This window comes from Uranotaenia lowii, chromosome 3 (assembly GCF_029784155.1).
Source record: "Uranotaenia lowii strain MFRU-FL chromosome 3, ASM2978415v1, whole genome shotgun sequence".
NCBI lineage: Eukaryota > Metazoa > Arthropoda > Insecta > Diptera > Culicidae > Uranotaenia > Uranotaenia lowii.
This window is the reverse complement of record NC_073693.1, coordinates 115,081,359-115,103,471: the sequence shown is the minus strand read 5'-3', so window position 1 is coordinate 115,103,471 and position 22,113 is coordinate 115,081,359. Positions and strand designations below refer to the sequence as shown.

Sequence of the window (22,113 nt, the reverse complement as noted above, 5' to 3'; positions counted from 1 at the left end):
AAAAAATATCAACTTGTGGCTGTCCCATATGGAATATACCCGCATAACAGTCCCATATGTGAAATACGACGGATTTGGTTACTTTTCAATGCTTCTTTCGGTGGAATAGTCTTTGATTTATTGCTTTGAATTATTTAAGAAAGATTTAACTCACTTGATGTCGAATTATGCACCCTAGTTTTCGAAGCCAGGTCAGTAAGAAGGAAGGAATGTCTTCCTAAGCGAAAAACTATCAGATGCAATCAAAAATCGTAAAAAGATTCAACTTACAGTGCGGAATTCACGATATTTTTCCAAAAGTATTTTTCTTTTAATGAAAATTGTTTTTAAAGGTTCAGAAACGATCAAATTTAAGTCTTAGAAAGAAGCTTGGTGAGAAAAACATATTCTGTATGGGACTGTTATGCGAGTAGATTTAAAAAAGGTTTGAAATGTGCTCGCATAACAGTCCCATAACAAAAAAATGGTGCTCCCGACCTTACCAATGATCCAATTTCGACAATTTCAGGTCTTACGATTTATTATGACAACCTAGAACACATTCCACCAAATGTTTTTCGTTTATGCTGAAAGTTGTGGTCACAATTTCAAAATATACATATTTCAAAACAGAAAAAGCTGATTTTCTCGCTTGCTTGTTTTTGCATTTATGGGACTGTTATGAAAGTACACAGAAAAAAAAATTGACTATTACGTGTCACTGAAAACTGCAACCTTTAAAATAAATCATCAGTAATTAACAAAATCTGTAATTTTTAATTGTTTTCCTTGAAAGTTAACGAAGAATCATTTATTATTACAGCAAATGTCCTGTAAAAAAGTTGTACACTAAAAATAAAATGTCACGTAATCATGTTTTGGACCTGTAAAATTACAGTAAATGTCCTGCTCATTTTTGTTACAGGACATTTGCTTAATTTTACAGGAAATAATTTTTGCTGTGTATTCTAGCTTGAAACGAATCCTGATTGCTTTTCTTGAGCGATTTTCCGAACATTGACCCAACCCTTCCTGCTTCGCGTTTAACCTTCCAAAGCTGTTCGCAAAATATCCGCACAAATCTATTTCAAAGATAATTGACCTGTTATTTCCGTGCGTTCCCCTGGCCGTAAATATTGACCGATTTCGATGAATTTTAATTCATTGTATAGATAATTTATTCTAGTTTCTCAATATTGAAAAATTAAGTCGAAATACTTGACTCGATCACCAGTAGCTGATTCCGAATGAAAAAAGGCCCGAAAAAGAGCTCTTTTTAAAATGCTTATAACTTCTGACAGGTTTCGAATATTGCGCTGATTTTATAATATTTGAAATTGTCAAGAATAAATCTATCCATGGGTGTATAAATTTTTGGTGGCCCAAAGGAAGTTTTTGCCGCTATACCGGAACTTCCGGTAGAAAAAAATCCGACTTCAAAAACGATACCCAATTTTGGCTTTGCATTGCTGTATCTCGTTTACCAATCAACCGATTCTCTAAATTCAAATTTTAATTTTTTTTCGTTAACTTTATTACTGTTTTCATAGAACATACTTGGTTACTTAAAAATCTCAGTTCTTCAGTATAGTGTAATGAATCTCACATTTTTTTTTGCGATTTTTCAAACTTCCCCTCGAGTTGGTAGGCTTACGGGATTTTGTTAGCGTGATTTCTCCAAAATTTGAACCCTAATTGGCCATTTTTTATATACCTAGAGATTCATTAGAGTCTCCTCTTTCGATGGACATACTTTTTGTGAAGTGTTTCGAAAATTTGTAGCAACGTTTTTCGAATTTACTGAAAGCTTTCAGATTTCAACCAGTTTGGCCGACATTTTCAGCAGGTTGGTGTACAAATCTCGCACCCCTCACGTAGCCGCGGGAGAAACAAATCCTTTAGCTCTCTTTTTGTCGCTCACTAATACCGTATTTGTTTTCACCACCCGAAAGTGTTGCACCATCCAGGCTGAAAACGAGCATGAATCGAGTTTTGCACCCACCTTTGTTGGTGTACGTGAAATCGGCAGTGTCAACAGAAAACATCAAGTTGTCAAAAATCCATAACAGCTGGTATTTGTTTTCGTTTGACTTCGAAAATTGAAATGAAATTTACTTTAGTTGATCATTATCTTTTGAATAATATGAAAATTTTAGCATGAATTTATATATAATGTTGAATTGTGAAGATTTCAGATTTATTTTGCTTGGTAGATTCGCCTCTGGCTCTGATGATAACTGCAATACCGGCTGATTGTGGGCGGTCTATGTTTGCTGCTGCTAGACTGCAATTACCCCAGCTTGAAGGTTCCGGTATTTTGAACGTTTATTCCTCGCAAATACCTCGAGTACCTATTTCCGTTTTCAGATGACAAAAGAAAAATTCTTGGAAGTCAAATTGGCGAACTCAGATCGCGGAAGTCGGGGGAGAAAATTTTGCTAACAGACCGAAACGAACGAAATTCAAGCTCCCAATGCGGGTGTAGTCTCGAACTACCGTTTTTGAAGGGCAACGGGTGGGAATCCGGGACTTGGCGCAACCGAGCATCGTCACCTTAAGGCACAGCTCGAAGCTGGCTCGAAGCAGAGTAGCTTCGATGCAGCTGAACGCTTCTTGCTGTGGAGACCAACTTATAGGACCCTCCCGAACAAGAAAACTTTTCGACTTGGGCGATTCCGCACGAGATCTTTGGGTTGGCCTTTTTGCACTCGGATTTGCTGCTCTTTTTCGTCATCGCCTGGAACCGATTGCAGCAAGCCTTCTGGGCACATTTCTTCTTGGAAGCGTTGTTTGCTTTGGAACGTGCCATCCAGGTGAAATTCTCCGCCTCTGTTGGAAACGGCACTGGTATTGAATCCGGAACAAGTTTCCGTTCTTCGGGATAATAAAGAGAAAAAAACAGCTCGAACGCAATTTTGCGGTATAGAAATAAACCAACCAGCTGATATTTGTTTACATCGGGAAGCACGTGCTGTCAAAATTCATGATAGTATTGGTGAGAGCGCAAGCAACACCGAATATTTTCCGGATTAGTAATTTTTACTGACTCCCAGACAGCTTGTAAAATCATTAAAAAAGACCTAAAACATAAAAAATTCGATCAAATAACCCATGACATTTGTACACTTGCTACAACAAAAAGAGCCACAATCCAATGGATCCCCTCACATATTGGGATTGAGGGCAACGAAAACGCTGACATACTGGCACGCCAAGGACTAGATGATCCGATACTTTTGGAAAATAAATTACGACTAGATGATGCTTTTAGAAGATTTAAACATGAATCTCTCGAGAATACTAACTCTTGGTACAAAAATATGGTTAGACAAGAAAGAAAAGGCATGAAATTCTATGAGTTCCAATCAAATTTTTCAACTAAACCATGGTATTGGAATATCGATCTCAGCAACATCCAAATTCGAACGCTAAACCGGCTACTAAGTGGACATGATTATTCGCCATATTATTTGGGAATCATGAGGATTCGTGACACGAAACTTTGCGAATTATGCAATATGAATTTCACAACAGAGCATGCACTTCTGTACTGTGTACAGTTCAATCATATAAGAAACCATTATGATTGGGATCACTATACCAATCTGATCGAAATGGTTCAGAACTTTGAAGAAACAAAATTAAAAGAAATTCTCAGTTTCCTAGAAAAAGCACGACTAAAGATTTAAAAGCTGAAGACGAAAATTAAAAAGATTAATATTAAGGAACACCCTATGGTAGTCATCGAAAACACTACAAACACCATCGAAAAGTGGCGATATAGAGTAGGGTTACCATATCCTGCAACGCCAAAAAGAGTACATTGAGAAATATTTTCAAAATTGTAAAGACAAACGCCATTTATTCAAAAAAAATATGTTTAAGGTCATTTTTTGAAAGATATGTGATTTAATTGACAATTTCTCAGTATTTTAAGTTGGATTAATCAAAGTTTTCGATTTTATACTGAGGACATCAAAATTGATAAAAAACGGCATTTTCAAGAGTTTTTAGAGGCGTATTTTTTCACTCTTCAAAACATTACAGCTGATTCGATCGCTTTTGATTTGTGCCCTATGCTTTTAAGTAAGTTGTTGTTCTGCATATCGCCTACTGCCCAGGAGTTTATTGCATACTCAAAGGCGCTAGTTTTGGACGAAAAATCCAGATTGAAATCGTGAATGTACTTGTTATTCCTTACATTCGAAGATATCCTTTGAAACGTTTAACAAAAGTTGGATTTTTTTGCATTTATTAGAATACAATCTTCAAGTATCGGAAGAAATAAGTTAATTTATATGAGAAAATTTCATATAATTCCTTCCACCAAAAAAAAAAAGAGTACATTTGGTAAAATTTTACAAAAAGAAGAGTACGCTCATTTTTCAATCGAAAAAGAGTACATGTACTCTTAAAAGAGTACGTATGGTATCCCTAATATAGAGTATCAAACTCTCAGCCATAACGTCAGATCCTTACATACATACATACCGAATATTTTCAGAGTGTTCCACCGTCCACTTTATGGTGCACTACCAGTGGACTACTCATCCTGAAAACGAGCATGAAAACAGCAAAAAGTGCACTACCGGTAGTGCCCCGGTGCACCACCACACGAAAACGAATTCTCTATAAATCTACTACCCAGCAGCAGGAGGAACTGCCGTCTCGCCGCGTGGTTTGATGATTGATTTTGCTGATGGTGAAATTTTTTTGCGTAATAAATGTTTTATTTTGATATAGAGAAAGATTATTTTTCTAAGTTGAAATAAACTGCTTAAATATTTTTAGATATATTATCATTTTAGTTCGTTAGTGAAATATTTGTTTTGATTATTATCGTGGTTCTTCTCGTTTATTTTAAGGAGTGTCTACTGTAGAAAGAACAAAATCTATGGTTTTTGTAACAAATATTTTGAAATTTAAATCTGAAATCTGAATCTGAAATCTAAGTCTGAAATCTGAATCTGAATCTGAAATCTGAATCTGAAATCTGAATCTGAAATCTGAATCTGAAATCTGAATCTGAAATCTGAATCTGAAATCTGAATCTGAAATCTGAATCTGAAATCTGAATCTGAAATCTGAATCTGAAATCTGAATCTGAAATCTGAATCTAAAATCTGAATCTGAAATCTGAATCTGAATCTAAAATTTATATACATACCTATATTAAAATGGATTTCTGTTTGTCTGTCTGTTTGTTCCCTATAGACTCGGAAACTACTATTAAACGATTTGCGTGAAACTTGGCAGGTGGAGGTACACAATAAACGAAAATTACCGAGTTCGGTAATTTTTTTACCGAAATCCTAACATGTGTAAATCGTTAAACTGTTCGGTAATTTTTTCGGTAAAAAATAAACGAACTTCGGTAAATCGATTCTTCATTTACCGATGTTCGTTTATTTTTACCGAAAAAATTACCGAACAATTTAACGATTTACACATGTTAGGATTTTGGTAAAAAAAATTACCGAACTCGGTAATTTTCGTTTACTGTGTAGAGTTCTATTATGGTTTGAGACCCCTCCCTCTAACGGGAAGGGAGAGGGACCTCCCAAATAAAAGACAAATGTTTGCCTAACTCGAGAACCGTTCAAGCAAATGGATCCAAATTTGATTTGGGAGTGTATTTGGTTACGACAAATATTCCGGAAATGGTTTGGTCCCCCTCTCTCCTTTCAATGGGGATATAGGATGTGGGGAGGGGGGCTTCCATACAATTTTTCGCATGATTCGAGAAATATTCAACGCAGCAAACGGAACCAAATTTGGCATGCGAAGGTACATATATGGGTAAGAAGAATATTTAAAAGATGGTTCAAGGCTCCTCCCTCTCTCCAGTGTGGAGAAAAAAAATGGGGAGAGGCCTCCCATACAATTTAATGCATTACTCGATAACTATAATCATGCAAATTAATGAAAATTTCGAAACCCCTTTTTCTCTTCAACGGGAAGAGGGAAAGTAGGAGGGACGTTTTCATACAATATTTTTGGATCACTCGAGAGCTTATTATTCAAATAGCATAGCAGGGGGTATTTGAGTAGATTTTTTTTTCTATGATGGTTGGCTTCTTCCCCCTTTCACTGATTCGATAGGAATGGAGAAGGGCTCCCATACATTTTTTTAATAACACGAGAGCTAATCTGGCAGATGGTAACAAATTGGAAAGAGTATTTAAATACAAAAAAAATGCCAAGATGATTCGGTTCCCCTAACGGGAGAGGAAAGAGAAGAAAGATTTCATACGTTTGTTTTGATAAAATTCTTGAGCTCATCAAATAAATTTAACCAAATTTTACAAGGGAGAGTATAAGGGATACAAGAAATGATTCTATGGTTATTAAAAGAAAACCATTTCACTTACCAGTGGGGAATAAGAGAGAGGAAAAGGTGTTCCACACAATTTTTGTATAACTTGAGAACTTATCCGACGTATTTGAGTACAAAAAATGTTTCTATTTTGCAGGGGAGGAAGGAAACTTAAAACGAGTTATTAATGTCAAATTTAAAACAATTATTGAAAAACAATTTCAGATCAAATCTTCTATGTATTCCAATAATAATTTGATGTGAAGGCTCTCATTGTAAAGATATCGAAAGTTTATTTATAGTAAAATTATTTTCACACAATTTTTAGAAGGTGTAGCAAAACACACCGGGTCAGCTAGTATAATATAAAACTTCAACAAAGATTCAAGCAATACCTACAATAATAAAACATTCATTACGTTATCAGCATCAACGCAATCAATCAACAAACCACGCACCATAGCTAACAAATAGCAAAGAAAAAAAATTAATCCACGCGGCGGGACGGCAGTTCCTCCTGCTGCTGGTTGGTAGATTTAGTGAGCGACAAAAAGAGAGCTAAAGGATTTGTTTCTCCCGCGGCTACGTGAGGGGTGGGAGATTTGTACACCAGCCTGCTGAAAATGTCGGCCAAACTGGTTGAAATCTGAAAGCTTTCAGTAAATTCGAAAAACGTTGCTACAAATTTTCGAAACACTTCACAAAAAGTATGTCCATCGAAAGAGGAGACTCTAATGAATCTCTAGGTATATAAAAAATGGCCAATTAGGGTTCAAATTTTGGAGAAATCACGCTAACAAAATCCCGTAAGCCTACCAACTCGAGGGGAAGTTTGAAAAATCGCAAAAACAAAGTGAGATTCATTACACTATACTGAAGAACTGAGATTTTTAAGTAACCAAGTATGTTCTATGAAAACAGTAATAAAGTTAACGAAAAAAAAAATTAAAATTTGAATTTAGAGAATCGGTTGATTGGTAAACGAGATACAGCAATGCAAAGCCAAAATTGGGTATCGTTTTTGAAGTCGGATTTTTTTCTACCGGAAGTTCCGGTATAGCGGCAAAAACTTCCTTTGGGCCACCAAAAATTTATACACCCATGGATAGATTTATTCTTGACAATTTCAAATATTATAAAATCAGCGCAATATTCGAAACCTGTCAGAAGTTATAAGCATCTTAAAAAGAGCTCTTTTTCGGGACTTTTTTCATTCGGAATCAGCTACTGGTGATCGAGTCAAATATTTCGACTTAATTTTTCAATATTGAGAAACTAGAATAAATTATCTATACAATGAATTAAAATTCATCGAAATCGGTCAATATTTGCGGCCAGGGGAACGTACGCAAAGTCTCGGGTCATATAGACCCGAACAGCCTAATTACGGAATTTTTTGAGGGAGCACTTCCGGTGGTCACAGGAAGTTGCCTGGTACTACAGATTGTGTATTTCGTGATTCCCCAGGGAGATTTTTAAAATTAAATTTTTGCGATTTTTTTTAGAAGAGTTATGATGATTTCAATGTGCGCTTCGGGTCATATTGACCCGAACGACTTTGGAAGGTTAAGATCTTCTCCACCGCCGCAGATGATCTACCGACTTATGAGTTTACTAGATCTGTAGAAAATCGAAAATAACGATACACTGTGCACATAAAACGATAAGCTTTGGACTGTATGCAAGAAAAAAATTAACCAATTGAAATTTTAAACGCAGGTACCCTAGCTCATTATCATTCAATTCCAATCGTGTTTATCAACTGATTTCTTTTGACGGAGTTTCGTACTAGATACTAGGTACACCTACCTGGTAAAATCAAAAACCAGAAAAGTTCTATGGTTTCCTGCTCATCTGTTGCGTGCTGTTCTATCCATACCTCATGGAAGTGTTCAGTTTAATTTCAATCGGCAACACGAAACGAGCATTTATAACAATTGTCAACACATGTTGCGTGATGTTGCTGCTTTAAGAAGAGCGATACCACTTGCCAAGCAGCTCGTGTTAATGTAGAAAACTAAACACTATTTAAACATTGTCAATAACACACATAATTACTTCGAGTCTTTATGCATTTGATTCTGAAATTCGAATCTGAATTTAAGTCTTTAATTTTTAATCAAAACTTTCTACCCGAATTCACACTATCGATCTTCAAATAAATTTGAAACTGCGTTTAAAAAATCTAATTTTTTTTGTCTAAAGATAAACGAGTCTTAACTCTGAATACGATTTCTTAACAAAGTTTTGTATTGTATTCTTAATCTTTATTCTGAATCTAATTTTTTTAGTTTAGATATCAAGCTTCAGTAAATAAGATGGAATCATGTTTGTATTGCATCTCGAAATTCCAGCTTCAGCACTCAGTTTTGTTGAATTTTGATAAAATTATGCTACAAAATTGAAATCAATATTCAAATAACTTTTTCAATTTTTTTTTTTTTTTTTTGAAAGGTGTAGCAAAGCACACCGTGTCAGCTAGTAAAATATAAAATTCCAGAACAAATACTTAAACTTAAAAACAATCATTTTATCTAACGAAACAAAACGCCTATATGAAATTTTGTTGTCAAAATTCTTCATCAATGAAATTTGCCATTATTAGCTTAGCTTAGCTTGATTGACTACTCACATCCACCTGAATCATTGAACCCGAAATGCTTCATTATCAATTATTACAAAATGATTTTCACTGAACGAGTTTGTTTCTTTTAATATTAAATTAATGACATTATTGTATGACTCTTTTTTAAACAAATGCATTTCGAAAACCATGATTGCAGGCGTGGCTCAGTAGAATGAATTCCACATCGCCAATGGTTGCTACTCCGTGATTGACCGAGGCCATAAATTTTGTTCAGAGGTCAAATGGATGGTGCTTGGGACTAGCAACTCATTCACACTGCACAAAACTGATGCTCTCTCTTTGGACGTCAATAACGGCGCTTTAGGACCGAGGTTACCTCTGCATCCTAGCAAACAATTTTGTTTTGGAAAGTGGGTGGAAGGATAAGATCAGGACACACTTTTGACCAGTGCGATCTAATTTTTTCAATCCTATTATTTGATGGACATTTTCAACTGAAACCCTGAATTATTACCACATTTCTTCGTTTTTCGAATGATTTCCGATACATCTTTCTTGGAAATTTAATCGTGCAAACTTCTCATGTCTGATATTTTATTGAATATTTATTGAACTCTAAAAATTATCCTTATTGCGATGGTATTTTACTTTTACTCTGTAATTTTAGCATTGATTAAAAATTTAACATTTTCGAAATAATATAACATAATTCATGAATCAAATTGTATATTTTGTGAAAGAAAAAAAAAAGAAAAATAAATGAGGCGCAAAAACCAGCACTATAACTTTTTCTCTCAATCTACACCATATTTTAATGATAGAAACGTCAAAAAATTTTCATAATCAAATGATCATTATGCCTAGCAACGTGATACTTTAATTTTAGTTTGAAATTTTCAACAAATCATTAGCGTCCGAATCACAAATTCAATATATTTGTTAAGAATATTTAAAACATGAGTTGATATCCATTCTGAAAGGAAATTGTCGAGATTCTGTTTTTAGTTATAAAAACTTGTTTTTTTATTCTGATTAAACAAGGTATAGACCGAACTCTTTATTTAATTTTTACCTTTTTTGCTTATCTATATTCGTTCATGGTATATTTGCTAGTTAAGGTTGATTCCGAAATTTTAAATTTAATAGTGTTTTACACATTCAAATGCACTTTTTCTCTCGTTACTTAAAAAAAATTCTTTCATAAAAATTCTAAGTTACAGTGATGTTTCTTTTTTTTCTAAAGGGAAGAAAATTTAAAAAAAATTCATGTTCTTGTTCTTGTTTGTAGTTTCAGTTTTAGATATTCACATCGATAAAGTGCATTTCAATAGCTCGAAACATTTCAACTATACCATTGAATATACTGGCCAGTCACATGCCCAGTTCAATTATTTTAAATTAATCCTCCCATTTGCTTCAAGCTTCTTGAACTGGTGTAAAAATAAGAAAATTCTGAATGATCGGAAATATGCTCTTTCATGAAGTACACGAATACCATCCCCAAATCTTAAGCGTTTAACAAACGACTACTTCACACTCTAAAACGAGTACCTACTGTCTATTATACATAATTCAACTCGAGCTATGGATTGTTCAACAACCTTTGAATCCATCACAAACACGTCCATCTAATTCTCCATTCATCTATTGATCAAATCAATCAACTCTTCAGCACAACACACAAATTTTTGTAAAGTTGCCATCGATTTACCAGTCTTAATGTGTGTTTTGGACATACAAAACAGATAAAAAAAATCGAAACAATTGCTCCCGAGAAAAAATAGCATTCTTCATTTTATTAAAATTCTATTCATCAATTCATAATTAGAGCATATTGGAAATAAAAACATAACAAACGCTGCAATGAAAAAAGTTCAATTGATTAAACGCGAAAAAGTTAAGACATTGCAGCTCAAAGTGGTAAAATCTCTCAATCTATGCTCCCAACAAACAGCAAAGGTATATTCCAAAAGATATTCTTCCTCAACGGCCCCGAACTTCAAACCGATAAGATTGTCATTAAACCGAAAATTTTAAGAATCCAATCCGAATCGCATTACGATTGAATTAAAGTCATTTAAATTCAAGCTTTTATTTAAATGCTAAACATTGAAAACCTCTTTTCGAATCCCAAGGAAAAAAAATATTTCACAACTTCGATTATGCATTTTCACAAATAAATTAAAAAAAAACCACTTACCAAGTGCCTTGCACAACTTACACCATAGTTGTTAGTCTTTCACAGGATAGTATTCCCTCTCGTTCCTCGACTGGCAAGTCCTTGCTTTGAATAAGCAGTCCATGGCGAATCGATCCTTCTAACTTAAGCTCAGAGAGATATAAAATACATTTATTTTAGTTATATTGATGTTAAAATTTATGATCATTTTGGTGTTTTGTTTTGGTTCCAGAACAAATATGATTTTCCACCCAATTTTCCCGTCGTCAATTGTTCAAATTTTCCCGTACCGTCGATTATTTTTTTGTTTTGATTTCCATTCCTCGTTTATCCCGTTTCCGCCACCACAGTCTTCAAAACTTTACGGCACAAATTCAACTTTTTAATGGATGGCTTGAGAGTCTTCAAAATTTTCCTGCCAAAAAAAACACAACCGTCATCGACGGCCACAGCCTACCCCGTTTTCCTTCTCACTTGCGAGAAAATCAATTTTCTAATAATCTTCATCAATGAAATTTGCCATTATTGTAAACAAAATATAAACTGTTAATTTGGTGAAATAGCATCAAAAGTATAAAAGCAAAGTTTCTTTATATCACAAATTTTAAACTTTTACATATTTATGAAACCTGAACAACTTGAATTTGAATCCAGTTAAATGTTAATCAGTATTAAAGGGTATCAATTTTAAATAGAATTATTCAGTTGAACTATGGAAAATTGCACTAATCAATTTTGAGGTTGATTGATGAATAAATCAGCATTGAAAATAAAAGTTTCCAAGGTTAGTAGGAATCATTTTTTATAATTCCAGAAATTTATAGCTAAATTTTTGAGGTATTTTTAACACAGATTCTATCTGAAAGCTTTTTCTGTCCAGTATACTTTCCTAAACAACACATTCTAAATATTTTCGATCATTGCCATCTAGAATTAATGCTTTATAGAATAACTCTATACAAACTAACAAAGATCAGGTATAGGTCTGGTCATATCGAACGGGATTGGATCTCATGACCGTAGAGGGTTAAAGAAGAATAAAATCATGCGGAGCAGCGCACAAACTTCCAGCTCTAATATGCTGCCATGCCATTTCCCTCAAAGTGCATATTTTTTCATGAAACTTCCACACAAGCTAGATAAACTTAAAAAAAAATCATTGAGTTGTGAATTTTTTTTATTGAAGCATTGTTGCTTACGTTTTATTTCCAAAAAAAACATTGCTTCAATAAAAAAAACCAAAATTTACAGAAAATTTAAACGTGGAACGTTTTTGAGTATTTTATATTGATTTTTTTAATTTAATTAACTGCTTTGTTGAAATGTTTTGACTTGTGGTTTAAAAAAACTAATTTTCCATTTTGTTAAAAATTAATTTGAAATTTCTCAAAATTTCCATAGTTAACAGAACGGGAAAGAATAAATAAAAACGAAACTTGTGCTACCTTTCCTAGAAGTCAAAATTACCATCGAACTTCAAAATTGTTTAACTATTGTTTTAAAACCTTCAATTTGGATACACAAATGTACAGCATTTTTGGTTCATATGTTCAAATCATTGTGTTGGAAGATTTTGACGTCCTGAACTCGATATCTCTTGTCTGATTGAGTCTATCACCCGTAGAGTTTTGATGATATGACGTTCAGAAGTTATAAGATCAGTAAGTTTTGAATTCTACTATTTTTACATTTTTTGATACATTACAACTTTTTATGAAATCACTCAACTAAGTGTTTGAGTATTTCAATTAATGAACTTTTTTGAAGACATTAAGACGATATGTCTTTAAAGGGTGATACGGTCAAAATTTGGTCAAGGGAAAACGCGTGTAAATCAGTGAAATCGTTTATTTAAAAAATCAAATTAAATTTCTTTTTCAAGTTTAATAAGTACACACCAAAAATTTTTCAAAATTACACGAGCCAGAAACGCTTAGAAACCTAAATTAATTTTGACATAAAACAAAAATGATCTAATTTTACATCATTCATCACATAATATTACTCCATGCGCGTAGCAATACATCAGATGTTGATAATAACCGTTCCCTCGAAGCGGACATTGCAAACATTGTTTTAGAATGTTTTTCAAAATATTCATTAAGTGAACAAGGATTATGTGAAGTACACTATGCAAGAACAGTTTCGTGGATGTGGATGAAAGAAAACATTTTCACTTAAACCATCCTGAATGAGGGCAAGTGAATTTTAGAGTCGAATACAAATTTAATAACATTTCTAACATTATGAAAGTGATGAATTTCCGGAAAAAAAAACAATATTAAATACCTGCATGAAGAGAGATTTTCTATTGGAAGCTTTTTAAACAATGAGGAACAAAAAAAAGTAAGTTATTAAATATTTGGTTGAAAAGTTTTATGTAATCATGCTACATTCTTTTTTTTAAGATTCTTATGACGAAAAAAGGAATTCCTCATCATTGTTATTTTCGAAAATGACGAAATACGGCAGCAGTACTGCATGTAAGTTTCTCCTATTGATAATGATTGCATATTTTCAATCGTTCTTCGCACATCATATAGCTATAAAACATTTTCATCATTTTGTAAAATTTATATTACAATGCAATTCCATTCTTAATCGTTATATAGTAGATAAAAGAAGATAATTCATTGAAAATATTTCCTTTTCAACTATACTTTTTGGGTGTTTGTCGTGGTCAATTGATTATCCGACGAATTTGAAATTCGTGAAAATCTTCAATAAAGATCGGAATGAGAATTTTTCAATATTTCATACATCAAACCTGCGCCTGTCAGTCAATTCTGCACATATCTGCTTTTTGAAGAAAGTTGTACCAAATCCGTCAGTCCAAACCTTCCAAACTAGCATTTTCAATTTTATATATATTTTCGGATTAACTTTATCCATTTTTTAATTCGTTTTGTAACTCAAGATTTTTATAAATAAACATCACTTTTTCTAATCCAATGGATTGAGTACATTCACAGGTGGGCTGCAATTATCTGTGTAGGATACAAGTAACAAATAAAAATTCTTGATATCATTCAGATGTTGGAGAAAAATGTTCACTTTAAACCTAGATGAATATCGAAATTCGTCAAACATTATTATTTAAAAATTGGAATATCAAAAGCATAAATTTTATGAAAAAAAAAATCTTGATCATTATTAACTGTTGTTAGGGCCCGACCAAACTGGGCAAGCATTGAAATGCTATACCTTATTTTTTCGTACATGTACTCTGCGCCTGACCTACGTTGTAGCCCATATGGTACCACAGTACAGCACAGTACCACAGTATATACTGTCAAACAAGGTTGCCAGGTGGTTTTTTGTTCAAAAATTCAGGGCAGCATAAAAAATCAGGAATCAGGAAAATCAGAATTTTTCAGAACACTTTCTATTCTGCTTGAATTGCATAAATAAAGGCATACAGGCGAAATACCCGAAATACATATACTGTAGACGCCTTATTATATGCAATAAGGCGAGCAGAATCTTTTCTGACCCGCAGTTTATATGGAAAAGTATCATAAAAAATCTTCCAAACCGAACATTATTATCAATTAACCATCAAACAATTTTAATACAGATTTGTTCGATGTCCTGATAATTTAACTTTAATTTCAATTATATCACGAAAAATCAGGACAATTTAAAAACTCAGCAAGGTCTACCGAAAATCAGGACAAATGCATATTTATCAGTACACCTGGCAACTCTGCTATCAAATCTTGGCTGATAGTTTTCAAATTGGCTCAAACATTATAAATTAGGTTTTGGTTTTTTTTTAAATTTTATTTAATTTAATAGCATGATTTTCAATAAATTTTATTGGAGAAAAACAATAACTCGAAAATATTCATCTTCAATTGACTCTAAATCTACTCCTTGCTATTATTATTCAAATGTTTAACAAAAATATTACTAGATAAGCATTAAATTTTATGCTATAATTTCAAATTTTTGTATCGATATATTTGCAAAAGTTGAGTAACGTTTATAATTAGCTTTTTTTTTCAATATCGATATTAATTTTAGCACAGGGCGAATACGCTGACATAGCTGTTTTTTGGTATATTGAGATCGCATTTGAGTGTGATAGCTCCCAGTAAATATATTTTATTGTTTTTTTTTATTTTATGACACGAAGTCAAAATGTCCATCTCATATGAATGAATTTTTCAAAATGTTCTTCAAATGTTTAATTTCGCTCAGCTAAAAACTCGATTTGGTAACATTTGACACATTCGACCCCTTCAACAATAGATACCGAAATGTTTTGAAAAATATTCGGGTATAAACTCAAAGGAGATTTTTAAATTTCCTATCTGTTGGTTGTATTGTTGTATTTTTATGTTTTTTATTCTTATACTATTCGTAGTGTTAAGTTATAATCTTAGTGTTTATTATATCTCTTTGGAATAAATTTGGAAATGGCCAAAAATCATTCTATGCCATGTAAAAAGTCACGTATAAATTTGAAAAGGTATGATCTCATTCTTTGTTTTAAATTTTCAGATTCAATAAGAATTGATAACTGATCCAATTTTAAAGGAAATTGGAATTTTTGATCGGCACGGCATATGGTATACATTCCACACCGTCGTGTCAATTTACTTCTGAATGCTGGTGAGTTATCTTTCAGAGCAATATTTTCGAATTTTCATTGTGTTAACTGAAATGTAAACAATTTGGATTTTTAGAATACCCAAAACGCCGAAAAAAGCAATTTTTTCAACAACATAATTAAGCTAAACTGCATAGGCGGCCGTTCTGTCGATATCACGAAGGCCTTCTCCATCGAACCTTCAATACCTATGATGAATCGGAACACATGGACCACACACACTCAAGCGGAAGCGTTCCATGATAGCACCACCTTCTATCGTCAATCGTACAAACCGAAAAAAAGGTATTTGAGAAGTGCTACCGACAAGTTCAAAGGCTACACACCTCTTCGAAATACGAACGACTTATGCAAGTACGACAAATTGTGCAACTAAAACTGGAATGTAGGTTTTGTTGCCAGCCTTCGACTAGTGCATTCCCAGTGCACATCATCACATCGATAATTCTGTAGTGGTAAGTTTTTTGATAACAATAACTTTTTTATTTCATTCGTTATCCGTTTAGGGGCCGTTCACATACCACGTGGACAACTTAGGGGGAGGGGGGGTGTATGGAAATGTCCACGCTTGTCCACGAAGAGGGGGGTAGGGGTTTGCGTCATGTCCACGTGGACATACTTACTGTTTGAATCATAGAATTACAAAGCTTTCCAGTTCAAGTTTAAACAATCAAAAGCCACTTGAAAGCAAGTAATAAATATGATTATTAAGAAATTTAAAAATTTAAAAAATATGTTATATCAGGTAAAGCTAATTCTTTTTTTTTTAATCGGCCATTCCAATAACAAATAGGCAAAAAGTAGTGTTTTTGAAAAAAAAAAATTCAAATCTGTCCACGTGGACATCCGGGGAGGGGGGTAGGGGTTTGCCAAATGTCCACGCTTGTCCACGGAGGGGGAGGGGGGTGTCATAAATTTCATTTTTCTGTCCACGTGGTATCTGAACGGCCCCTTATCTGTCTTTACACTGTTAAAAAATCATAAGCTTTTTTTCGTTCGGCTAATTTGCTCAGATAAAGGCATATCTGTACCGAATTTTGATTTTTGAATACGGCGAATGTTTAAAGAAAAAAAAAACGCTTTTAAAGTATGACAGCTTTATAAGCTTCCAGCAAAAATTTTATTTTGTCTTCTTTCTTCAAACCCGCATTCGCCCTATTCAAAATTCACTACCGATATGAATCGAACATCACATAAATAAATTTCAGAAATGAAGGCTATTTTCAAAACACATTTTCATTATGTATGTCACCTTCACTTTTAGTTATAAAAATGCAAGCAATATTCTGAATCCTGCCATCGTTCTAAAAAGTCACTAGTTTAGTTTTCAAGGTATCAATAATACTTTTCGAGAAATAAACATATATTTTGGGATTTTGAACCAATTGGTTTATTCATCCCCATAATTAATATAAAATTCCTAGTATATCTTAATCGTTGATTGAACGCTTCCGAATTGGACACGCTTGATGATCCTACGTTTTTGGCAACTGAGATCAAGTCAATTGTTACCGTATAATTGGACGTTTCATTTAAATATTTTCTTTTTTTCGACGTTTTCTTAGAAGGGGCCAGGGTAACGCGTTTAGGGGGGGGAGGGTGTGTAAGATTTTGTTACGCTTTGTGGATTTAGGATTAAAAATCTTTGACGATTGTGTTACGTAAGGGGGTGGGGGGGTTGAAAATTGCCGAAAATTGTGTTACGTGATATTTGAACGGCCCCGAATCAAATCGGCTGTTTGCTTATGGGGGTTGATCCAATATTCAAAAATCTATCAGATTTTCGTGGCTCGAATATTTTCCCTACCTAGTATTTTCTACCTTACTATCAATAATAACCGGATATTTTCGGTAGTAATGCTCACCCTTCGGTCTCAATAGTCTTTTTTCTTTTTCGATTAATTGCAGATACATGGAAAGGATTGGAACATCGAAGTGTATGCTCAATAAGAACAATGATAGGATTTGTTCAGCGCTTGTTTATGAAAAACTATGCTCCTTCTACTAAGTCGATCCCTTGTGCTTACCCCAAGTAACGTTTCAAGGAACACAACTTGTAGCAATGCGAATCTTTCAAAACCAAATGGAAAATTGTAGAAATTAAGTTAAAAAGAAAAACTGTTGTTTGAATAGTTTGGAAAAGGTTTGTTTTAAGGATTAAGTCTTGAAAATTTGATATTTATTGTAAGGATAAAAATATAAAGTATGTATCGCATTCTTGATTAATTATTCATTTTCTAGAGCATGTCCTTTGTATGTATCAGTTCAGAACTTTGTTATCATTATTTTGCCGATTACGAAATTGTATCTACTTGAAGGCTGAAAACTAAACAAATTTACTTCGAGAATTTGTTTTTTTACAAAGCACCAGTCAACAGAAGCAATTTTTCAATTGTTATAAAAATAGAGTCAAATATTCTAAATTCATTCGCTTCGTACATTAAGCTTTCGGAGACATGAATTTTAAGAGATCTTATTTTGGCATAGATATTAATTTTGGTATATTTTAACAATTTGTGAAAATACTTGTTATTGAACGATATTTTTTCCAAATAATTGGAATTGACTAAAGCTTCTTGTGATTCCAATAGTTTGAAACTAAAATTTTGTTTAATAACAAGTATTCTTGCAAAGTGTGAAAATTTACCAAAAATTATCTCTTTGCATAAAAATTATCTCTTAAAATTTATGTCTCCGAACGTTTATGTCATCAAAAATTTACAAAACGCAGCTTTATGTCCATAAAAATCTAAATTTATTTCTAAAAAGATTTTTTTTCTTTTTGTGCATCTAAGTAGACATAAATTTACATCATCGATGATATAATATTAGGTCGAATATGTCATTAAATTTATGTCCGGAAAAATACGGCTTCAAGCGTTTCTGTTTTCTCCAGTGTAATTTTAGGTCAAAAATGATGCTTCAATTTTGTGCATCTAATTTGACATAAATTTACACCAAAAAATTAATAGTGTGTATAAAATTCAGGAAAAATATTCAGTTAGGCTTCCGCTTTTCCAAATCCGAATTGCCGGGCCTTACGCTTAACCCCTGCCATCAGATTTTGTACAGCCACCTTGTCCACCTTCTTCTCCGCAGAAAGCCAGTTGCCTTGAACTGCTGCTCGTCCTTAGCAGTTTTTTTTTGGTCTTCTTTAGGTTCCGCTTGACAATAGCCCAGTATTTCTCAATTGGGCGGAGCTCTGGCGTGTTGGGAGGGTTCTTGTTCTTGGGAACCACCTGCACGTTGTTGACGGCGTACCACTCCATGGCATTTTTACCGTAATGGCAAGATGCCAAATCCGGCCAAAACAGTACGGAACAACCGTGTTTCTTCAGGAAAGGCAGCAGACGTTTATTCAAACACTCTTTCACGTAAATTTCTTGGTTGACAGTTCCGGAAGCTATGAAAATGCTGCTTTTCAAGCCACAGGTACAGATGGCTTGCCAAACCAGATATTTCTTCGCAAACTTTGACAGTTTCATGTGCTTGAAAATATCTGCTACCTTTCCCCTTCCTTTTGCCTTTTTAAAATTCCTGTCCGGAAGCTGCTTGTAGTCGGCTTTGACGTAGGTTTCGTCGTCCATTACCACGCAGACAAACTTCGTCAGCATCGTCGTGTGCATCGCGATCGCGCTTTGGCCGTCGTGTTTGTTTATCATCGCGGTTTGGAGTCACTACCTTCTTGTAAGTCGATAGTCCGGCTCGTTTTTTGGTTCGATGCACGGTTGTAGACGATACACCCAGCTTATTTGCGGCATCTCGGAGAGAGAGGTTAGGGTTTCGCTTGAAACTACCGGCAACTCTCTTTGTCGTCTCAGCGGCTTCCGGTTTTCAGTTTGCCCCCGATCCAGACTTCCTGGCTGTCGACAAACGTTCCCCAAACACTTTAATTACATTTGTAACCGTTGATTTGGCAACTTTTTGCGATTTTGCCAGCTTTGCGTGCGAGTAGCTCTGATTTTCGCGATGCGCGAGCAAAATTTTGATACGCTGCTCTTCTTCCTTGGACGGCATTTTGACAACTGAAGAGTGAATTCCAAAATCAAAATAGGAGCAACATTCTACACACACACACCTTCAAAATGAGAGATATTGACCAAATTTGACCGTATCACCCTTTAAATTATCTAAAATTGAATATGGTTTAAAACTTCTTAAATGTTTTGTAAAAAATTCAGTCTCTTGTAATTTTGGAAAAAAAAAACTAACAAAAAGCAAATTTCTATCACATGTGTTGATTGTTGAATTAAAATCTTTATTTTTAAGATATTTGATATTTTCATTTTTCAATGCAATTTTTGCCTGTATTTTTTAAAGTTATGTCGTAAGTATTTTGCCCCTCGGAATAATTTGAAATTTTTTGGTTTATTGTTTTCTAAGGGGCCGTTCACTAATTACGTAAGCACGATTTTGGAAATTTTCAACCCCCCCTCCCCCCCTGGTAAGACAAAGTAAGATTTTTCAAAAACCCCACCTCCCCCCCTTGTAAGATCTTACGTTTTTTTTTCTTTGAGAAATTGACACGTTTTTTTTTAAACTTGAAAATATTAAAAATGTGACATAAATGCTTCACAGCAAAGCACTTTTTAAGTAAAATTTAAAAAAAAAAGCTGTATTTGAAAAGCACAATCTATACAAAACAACACATGAAATGTCATAAACGATTAATGAAAACATTATTCAAGACGTAGCATGTTTGGGGTAACAATAATTTACAATACATTTTCAAAATCGAATAAACAATATAAAATCTAAATTCCGATTTAAAAAAGAGAGATCAATCAGGTTAGCACAAGGCTCCATAAAAATTGTTATGTTTTTTACTTGAAAATCATAAAAATCTTTTAAAAAAATATCATTCTAAACTACTAGAATTGGGACAAAAATGTTTAACGACAATCACGTTGTCAACTAACCTAAAAGCTCAGACTCATTCAGCGGTAAGCGATAAAGTTGTAGGATTTTTTTTGGTAAATCGTTTGTATAATTAAAAAGTTGGTAGTGTCTATCACTGAAAAAACTGTCTAGAAATTCATTATTTAAACCGCCTTATATTGATTTTTCAAGATTTTTTCTGGATGAAGTCATTTTCGAAATATGATGGATTCAAATTGTGGATTCACATCGCGAAATATTCCTTTTTGTTTCTATATTTTTCTCATTTAAAAAGATTGTTATGATGGAAAGAGAAAAGCGACGATCTTTTTTAATAATGTGATTTAGTGTTTTTGATGGCATGTTGGTTTGAATTGGTTCTCTATAAATTTTATAAAACCTGCAATTTATATTTATCAATTCAAAGCTTTAACATAACATCAAAATTAACCAACAAATTGGTAGTGAGTAAAAAAACCTGAGTAATATGGTTTCGTATGGCTGTGATAAATTTTTAATGTAACATTTCTTACGTAAGATTTTTGGAAACCCCCCCTGCCCCCTAGTAAGAGATCGTAAGCAAAAGTGAAACCCCCCCCCCTCCCCACCCCCCCCCTATGTGCTTACGTAATTAGTGAACAGCCCCTAAGATGAACTTCGTTCATGAACACAAATGTACAATTCGCGGTAAAATTTTCTTCTTTTTAAAGACATGGTCCTCTACACAAGCATGTACTTAGTCAACTCGCATTTGAATAAACTTAATCTTGTTCGATTAGTAACATTCCTGAACACTATCCAAGGTAATGTTTTAGATCGTAGCAGAACGAATTGGGGTAGTTTGAAAGCCTTGAAGAGTTTACATAATGTAGGTACACATGGTTTCAATGTTGAATAATCGAACCTTCGGAAGAAAGTGATACACATTTTATTCACCATTCCCTAATTGAATTTAGAAAAACATTCTTAATCGTCCACCTGTTCGCAGCTCGATGCAGGTACATATCAAATCATTAATCCGGACTACATGAAGGGCACGATAAATAATACCTTCCGAATGGCGGAATCGGGACTATGTTGCTAATTGCATTTGCCCTGTGATAGGTTCCAATAAATGATTGGATACGGAAAAATATATAAATGTTCCCCGGCAAGAACACACTTTTGTCAGTAGGCACCTCACAAGTGTCTAGGACGGTGTTTCGGAAGCAAAGTCAGATTTGAATCATTCTAAATTTTCGTAACTATAAGTTTAAAAGTGTTATTTGAGTGTGATTAGTGATTAAGGCCATCATCATGCCCTACCTGGTGGAAAATTTCACGACTGTGCTGAGGCCCGAGGCTAGACTTTCAGCCGAAACACGGTACCTAGGATGGAATGTGGCGCCCGATGATTTAGCCCACATTCCGGAGCACTGGCTCAAGTACCCGGAACCGGAAGCATCCCTACACTATCTGCTCGGATTGCTGTACATCGCCTTCACCGTTTTCTCCTTGGTTGGAAATGGTTTAGTCATTTGGATATTTTCATCGTAAGTCAACATCGTCGCGTCGGGCCA

At 34.0% G+C, this 22,113-nt stretch overlaps 1 protein-coding gene and 1 long non-coding RNA gene across 2 annotated transcripts in view; both read left to right on the top strand.

Annotated features, from left to right (window-relative positions):
* The first annotated feature begins 15,564 nt into the window (after positions 1–15,564).
* LOC129750822 (uncharacterized) lies at positions 15,565–17,842 on the top strand. Its single transcript, XR_008738503.1, has 3 exons — positions 15,565–15,678; positions 15,753–16,131; positions 17,585–17,842. It is a non-coding gene; the product is annotated as an uncharacterized LOC129750822 (long non-coding RNA).
* A 3,857-nt stretch (positions 17,843–21,699) lies between these two features.
* Positions 21,700–22,113, top strand: part of LOC129751710 (opsin, ultraviolet-sensitive-like) — a 45,503-nt gene continuing 45,089 nt past the window's right edge. The window contains exon 1 of the mRNA XM_055747374.1: positions 21,700–22,086. Coding sequence (XP_055603349.1) covers positions 21,851–22,086 — 236 coding nt within the window. The 5' untranslated portion in view covers positions 21,700–21,850. The remainder of the gene's footprint in view (positions 22,087–22,113) is intronic.